The sequence below is a fragment of the Bombus pascuorum genome, chromosome 7 (genome assembly GCF_905332965.1).
Source record: "Bombus pascuorum chromosome 7, iyBomPasc1.1, whole genome shotgun sequence".
In the NCBI taxonomy this organism is placed as follows: domain Eukaryota; kingdom Metazoa; phylum Arthropoda; class Insecta; order Hymenoptera; family Apidae; genus Bombus; species Bombus pascuorum.
The window spans coordinates 16,026,349-16,033,915 of record NC_083494.1 but is presented as its reverse complement, the minus strand read 5'-3'; the positions used below and the strand labels follow the sequence as shown (position 1 = coordinate 16,033,915).

The 7,567-nt window shown below is 41.2% G+C and overlaps 1 protein-coding gene across 1 annotated transcript; it reads right to left on the bottom strand.

Moving 5' to 3' along the window:
- Positions 1-467: 467 nt before the first annotated feature.
- LOC132908625 (cryptochrome-1-like) lies at positions 468-6,817 on the bottom strand. The gene is made up of 12 exons (XM_060962776.1): positions 6,398-6,817; positions 5,433-5,600; positions 3,504-4,542; positions 3,191-3,442; positions 2,855-3,039; positions 2,488-2,717; positions 2,191-2,358; positions 1,969-2,109; positions 1,603-1,754; positions 1,252-1,454; positions 1,139-1,165; positions 468-977 (listed from the first exon to the last, which is right to left on the bottom strand). The coding sequence occupies exons 3-12, from the start codon at positions 3,713-3,715 to the stop codon at positions 826-828; spliced, it is 1,722 nt and encodes a 573-aa protein (XP_060818759.1). The 5' UTR covers positions 3,716-4,542; positions 5,433-5,600; positions 6,398-6,817; the 3' UTR covers positions 468-825.
- Between the last annotated feature and the right edge of the window lie 750 nt (positions 6,818-7,567).

Sequence of the window (7,567 nt, the reverse complement as noted above, 5' to 3'; positions counted from 1 at the left end):
TCTAGACGAATCGGTCTGCGATTCGATGGAAAAGAAAAAATACGTCAATTAGATACCTCGTCGAGTCTTCGTCTCATCAAGGTTCAGGCTCGGCCATATTAAACTCCTTTCTCGACACTTGTCCCTACCAAAGAACATACCTCGAGGGATAAATGTTCGAAACGAGTAAATTGTTGGTGTTCAGAGTAACGCTTGTGCATATTTTTTTAACGAATTCTCCCCATTCGATCGTATTACCGGTCGATATATCGTTTCTTTCATTTTTTACTTTCTTTTAATTTCCTTTATCACATTTTGCCGGCCAGTAAGTAACGATGAAACTTTATGCGCGGTAAGTAGGATATCGTTGTTTGTACGATAAATCGTAGCTAATGTATACGATGGTTTTAGTTTAATGTATAGAAAACAAGAGTGGCAGGGATCGGTACAGCTGAATGCACAATCAGAAGCAATTATTAGGAAACAAGTTTGCATGAAAAATTTTTATTTACGACGTATAATGGATGTATTATGTACAACGATTGGAATTATAAAATTCATCTCATCGTCATTTTTCTGCCATAACGTTCAAGTTTTACATTTCTTGTTACGAAACGTACTTCTAAATACAAACGATCGTTTGAACAGATACGATGGATGGCTTTGCTTTCGCTGCAAATAACTTTTTCAAACTATTAACGATTATACGCGTTACGATGAATTACAATTAACATGATCGCAGACGTAATGACGGCAAATAAATAAGCGTGAATTAAGTAGAAATAGGAAATAATCAAAATTTCGGATTATCGCCTAATTGCTTCGATGACGTCGGTGTGGTCGTCGTTATTGATGTTGATGGTGCTGTTGCTGATGCGTTGTCTTGGCAAGAGCTTCCATCTTGGATTGATTCTCCGGGGGAGGCGGAGATTGCTTCGTCCTCTTCTTTTCTTCCTCGTTCTCCTTTACCGATGGAGGTGGCAGTGCGTTCAATAAACCTTGTCGAAAAAACTATTTGTTACATATTTGTTGTGTGTACACAAGGATGACGATATATAGAATATACTTTCGTTTTAAGAGATACACGCTAGTTTATACCTCAAGAGTTCGTACTTCCGAGCAAATTGAACGATAAAGAAGGTGCAAATGAATGGCTTACCGACTGTTTCTCCTTTAAGGGAGGCGCCTGCAACGATAAAAAAAAAAGATAGGAACGATATTTTCATGCTTTAAACGTTTATGATTCTGCTAAAGAGCGAGTCGAGAACACACCGTTTCCACGATATTTGTTTAATTGCTGATAGACTTGCTTCATTCTCTCGATGTTGATCCTGGAGCTCTTGCTGTGATTCACCATAGGCAATGAATAGTCCTTGCCAATAATACATTTGGCTGCACGTTGCACGCTAAGCGGCGCGTTCCACGGTTCGTGAATATATCTCGTAGGAAAATTTTTCAATATCGGCAAGTATCGCCTGTATCAAAATACAATACAAAAGAAAACAAATCACGACACGAAGTCATCCGGTATCGCGTAGTATAGATCACGAGATGTCAAAAGTGAAAATCGCATTTGACGCTCTAACGCCGAAGAAAGCTCGTCGAGGAGCGAATTAAAGTTACCTGATGTAATCGCCATTCGGATCGGCTTTTCTGCCGAATCTCACCGGGCAATAACAGTGGAAGAATTGTTGGAAGAAAGAACTGCACGATAACCACATCCACATTCCCGCGTTCACCGACCAATCGGCATCCAGCAACAACTCGTCGAACACCTTTGACAAAAATTTCGATTAACTTTGTACCTCGCTGAACAAACTGCCAACCGATATGGCGAGAAAGATGATGGACAGAGATGAAACTAATGGGACGAACGTCGAACGAAACGGACTCGAGTAGGTTCGTGATATCTCGAGACAGCAAAGTACGCTATAGTCGATCCTCTCGAATGCTAGTCGAAATGTCAATGTACAACGAGTGACATTTTACCTTCATTCCTTCTTCCCAGGAGATCCAAAGGTCGCCTCTGGTTAAGAAACAGGCGACCGCGTGTCTAGCCAAGTGATGTATCCAACCTTCTTCTCTTAGTTGTGTCATGATCGCATCGATCCAGGGAAATCCCGTTTGGCCCTGTTCGACAAACGTCTTTTACGATTTTTTATGAAAACTCGACGAATAACGGACGATTTGTCTTTAAACGAATTCACTCACGTTCGCCCACTTGGCAAGTGCTTCGACGTTCTTGTCCCAAGGGATTTGCACGCAAATTGGATTACCCTGCATCCGATCGAAATTTGGGTTCTTCGTAGCAGCGCAGTAAAAAAATTCGCGCCATAAGAGTTGGCCGTGCAACGAAAGCGGTGGTACAGCTTTCTTTATCTATGAAACATCAATACCAATCGAACTCGTACAATCTATCGATCGAATGCCGATAATTCGTGACTAATTTCTAATTTATAATCGCGGCAGTTGCGATCCACGTCGATCAAATAGACCATGTTACCTTACCTTCTTATAGAGATCAGTGAGCTGATAATAAAATAGCCGGGTACTCAAGCATCCGAATCGTAAATAAGGCGAAAGACCGGTTTGACTGGGCAGCAACGATTGCGGAGTCATTTTTGGTCTTCCGAAACTAGCCACCCAGGCTTTCCTCTCCAGATGACGCTCCAACCGTGCCAGAGCCTCGCTTTCGCCTCCAACCCATACAGGCGGAAGAAGACCCTCCGTGTCGAAGCCTGTTGATCATTAGGATAACTGACTCCTTACGACGAAACTCTTGATCCAGTTGCCTGGTACGTGGCCGACTCGGGAGAACGACGTCGCCGTCGAATAACTCGAAACAAATACGCGATAAACGAACGCGTAAACTTACCAAGTTCTTCGAGCGTTGGAACACCGTAATGATCATCGTGATCCTCTTTCAGAGGGGTGTAGGCCGAACCTATGCAAGCGGAAGTAACAGTCGGCACCGACGGTTCTGGAGGATCCATACTGGCAACCACATTTTGAAATTGATGATAAGTCAACGGTGGCTTCCCGCCGTTCCTCTCGATGATCCTGAAACGCAAAAGGCATCGTCGATGCTTGCTTACATCGTGACACACACGGGGAAAGAATATTATCAGCAAGTTTATAAATATTATTGGAACAGAAGAAACATTATTATTTAAGAATGGAAGGTTGATGGAATAAAAGTATCTCGACTTACTCGTCCAACTTGTAAAGAGTATGCGAGACCTTTTGGACCACCGAGATACCAAGCTCCTTACAGAGTGCCGAGATGTTGTGATCTCTGACGCGTCCGAATGGCTCTGGATCTTCCTCGAAGGTGAGATTCGTGGTACCCCATTCCTTGAACAATTTCGGCAGAGCGTCCGCCGGCTGTCCTCTTATTACGAACAGTCTGGAGTTCAATTTTCTCAAGGAGCAGTCGAGATCTTCCAAACACTGTAGCAAGAACCTGTGGAAAAACCGAATTGTAAGGGAAATTGTATTTGTTAAACGTTAACTCGAGTACTCACCTCCACTTATTGATGCCAACGTTGGTACTTCCGGCGAACCATGGATCCAAAACGAATACGCAACGAAACGTAGTGGCTCCGGTAAGACCTTCCCTCAGCGAAGGATTATCGTGAAGCCTGAGACCTTTGCGAAACCAATGAACCGTATGCTTTCCACCCTCGCCACGCACCGTCACATCCGGATTTATTTCGCTACTACGACTACCCGTCATTTTCCCTCCTCCTGCTACGTCGATTCCTTCCTCAAATTCTTCTTTTCGCCTCTCGATCTTTTCAAATTTTCGGTAATAACAGCGGTGTTCTATCAAACAAGCAGCACATTTTTAAACAACTAAATAGCTCTGCCTCTGATCCTCGTATCTGCCCCTGTGTGTTCTTGTCACTGTTTCACAGGCACAGAGTGCACACACACTCGCGCGTACATACAGATGCGAGCGCGCGCACACGCACATACATATACGCATACGAACACAGACGCAACATTCTTTAACTTTTTGTTTTTTATTTTCTTGCCCTCCCTTCGTTCCTTTTCCCTCTCTATGTTTTTTCCTTTTTTTTTTCGTCGTTCCTCTCCTAGGAGAGATATAATCCGAAGGATGCACTTCTTTGTCAATTTTTAAGTTAACCTCCTCGATGGAACAGTATCTTCAGTCTTCGAGTATCATCGTCCTGACAAATCGATCCCGCCTCGTTTTTACGTCATCAAGGTCGAGAGCAAGATCGATTGATTTACTGTTCTCTCGATTGAGATTTTCTATCGTCTATAGAAAGGAAGAATTCCCGTCGCTCAAACGTGATCGATTTATATCGCGCGCCACTATCTATTCTCTTCGTAGTTTCTAAGGTTTGGCTTTTTCTTATCTTCTCCAATTGGTCCTTTCTTTTATTTTTTTGCTACGTCTCTTATTTGTCTTTCAGCATGATTCGATCATTTGGTAGTAGCTAGAAGCAGCTATTACGTAGAAGTTCTTTAAACAGTGCGATCCCAGGAGATAAGGTAGAGTAAGAAAGCAGGGTAGGCGATATCGGGGTATATTGTCTGGAAATTTTTGTTACTTTGCATTATAATCCTACAAAACACTCCTGTAGCAGTGGGTCTCGATCGTTCCGATTTAGTCCAATACGAGCTTCGCATACACAATGAAAGAACAATTTCCAAAAGTGGAAAGAACAATCAAAGAACGATGAAAGAGAAAGAGAGAGCAGTGAATCAACGAACCCGTGCATCGGTATATCATGCGTCGCCTAATTTCTACGTCTGACATATTTCCGACGTTTCTACTGTGGTGCACATTACGCGCTAACTGACGTACGACATATCACGGTCGACTCTACTGTAGTACGCAGGGAGGGGAATCGATAGTAACAGGCGTTCGGTTTATCGTTGCCGTGTTATTATGTCAGACTCGTAACATTTAGAAATGTCTGCGCGAACGTAAATACCCTCTGTTAAGTTCCGTTCACCCGTGTCGATCGTCTTCTTAAACCTTCGTACCAAAAAAGAAGAGTGACGATTAACGCGCACGTAAACACTAACGAGTTACGTGTTATTCTGATGGATGGCGACAGGTATCAAGATACAAATTGGAAATTTATCGCACTGTGGCTAGCTACTGCAACTTTTATCGATTACGATTGGTACGATCAACCAGAACCCGAACAGTCAAAATCACAGAAGTATTATATCCCTCTATTAGTTATTCCTATTTGTAAACAAATTCGTAAAAACATTAGAACTAAATATGGATAAAAATTGTGAAATAAAATCTATCAACGATACGTATAACGAATAACGTATAACAAATAATATATGTATCGTAGTACTAGGTTTTTCTTTCTGTGAATTAATTCCAGGTCGATTCACGTAACTAGCACTCCCCGTCATGCCCGAATATAGACGAGTATTATATAATTATATGATTGTAATACCTGTTTCTCGGAACGTGAAGTTTCGCGGACAGAGCTTAGCCTCTTTCGCAGCCACTGTCTATTCTCCTTGAAATTGATTTCGGTGATCGATCGATTACCGGCATCCTTCGTTTAACGTGCGAATTGTCACAGCACACACCTTCAACGATAGGTCTTCAACTTGATCTACTACGATAAGAACCAACAACATCAGCAATATCGAATGGCATATCTACGAGGCGATCGAGCTTTCTGACTTCAAAATTACTCTCTTAAATCCAAAGTTATAACTCTTCTAAGAATAACGTTTAATTTTCTAAAGTCTTTTTATAAGGTCCCTTTATAAAATCCTTGTACAATTAAAATCGATAATATTTTGCAATTTATATTTTTCTCTATATGCTGTTGCTATAATCGCTCTCTTTCTATGGCTTGTGAAATGTGACGCAAATATTATAAATCTCTGCACATAGTCGTAAAGTCGAGGTTCTGTCGATAAAAAAGGACGCGGCATAACGATACTTGCTTCTCAGTATGTACTGTTTCGTTTAATGTTAAGCGATTGGATCGAAGAGAAAATTTTACATTCGATAGTGGTTGTACGCGTTACGTATATCCATAAAACAAAAGCGAAGCAAATGCAAATAAACAGGTACAACAATTTGATAAATCGTTGCAGCAAAGATTGATTGGATAACACAAAAGCTGCATGTGCTTATCTGCGATTGATGTTTCCTTGTAAATATCGATCATCCAATTATAGAATGAATATTGTATCGATCGACGAGAAATCGTTAGATGATCGATGAAAAACAGGAAAGACACGCTTTAAAACTTTAAGATGATACAAGATAAAGATGGTTGGTTAAGAATGTCACTACTAGCAACAGAAGATTGCGTTGCGATAATCGGAATTAGCAAGGGAGCGAAGGAGAAATACATTGGGAAACAAAACGTCTAACGTGCATTTACGAACGAACACTTACAATCGTGTGGATACGCGGACATTTTAATGTATCCGAATTCGCGATATTGCTGAACGTTGGTTGAACGACGCACTGGACAAACTTATCAAAACTAGAAAAAACGGCATACACATTCGGTTTAATGTTCCACGCGTTTAGATGATTGAATGATCATGCAAAGATAACAGTAACTCGTTGGCAAGATCGGCGGCGATTGTTGCGACCGGTGAAATTCGATACTTGTTTCGGATAATGGAATTTTTCCAGCTTTCCGGGAGAACGGACGTAAAAGTAATTTACAACGAACGAACGAACGAACGAACGAACATGGATGCGAAACGCGCACAAGAAACAGTTGCTCGCATATGCCAACGTACAACGTACAACTTGTCCAGTAGACATAGAGAAGGAGAGATATGCTGTAAGAGCAAGGGGACGCGGAGCCACGCCGAATGCAACGTGACAGCGTCCCCGCGTACCTTGCAATTGGCCAACTCGATCACGTGGTCCATCGGTCACGTTGCACCCGCCGTGGTTCTATACGCCTCTTCTATGTATGTATATATCGCTTATCATTTCCTTTTTCCTTTCCTCTTACTGTTTCTTTTCTTCTTTTATTTTAGCATTCGTACATTCTGCTCATCATTCGTTTTGTCATGCTCTGAATAGGTAGATAACGCTTTTTTTCCATTTAATCAGTCGATATTGTTGCACTCGATTAACACTTTTCGCGGAGAAAGTGGATCGTCTTGTTATTTTCTTATTTCGTACAACCGATGCAAGGATTGATTGAAGGTACTGAAAGATGCTGCAATTGTTCTTTTTTACTCCACTCTGTATTGACTATTATCGACTGATTTCATGCGAAAATTTCATAAACTTTAATATCAAACCTAATGAAAAATTCTTACTCTGGTCTGTAAACGCATTTACAAAATGATCTCTACTTTACAAAAAACTATTGTAAAATTTTTCTTGCTAGCCCATAGAAATCTCATGAAAGCTCATTATATAAATCTCGTACGTTAGGATATTTACCTCTAAGATACCCTTGACCGAATTGTCACGCGCATACGCATTACCATTTTTTTTCAGTACATATTACACTATAGATATACACCAGTGATGTAACGCGATGCAGCTGACTCGGCGTTGATACATCGATCACACACTGGATTCCATAAACAAATA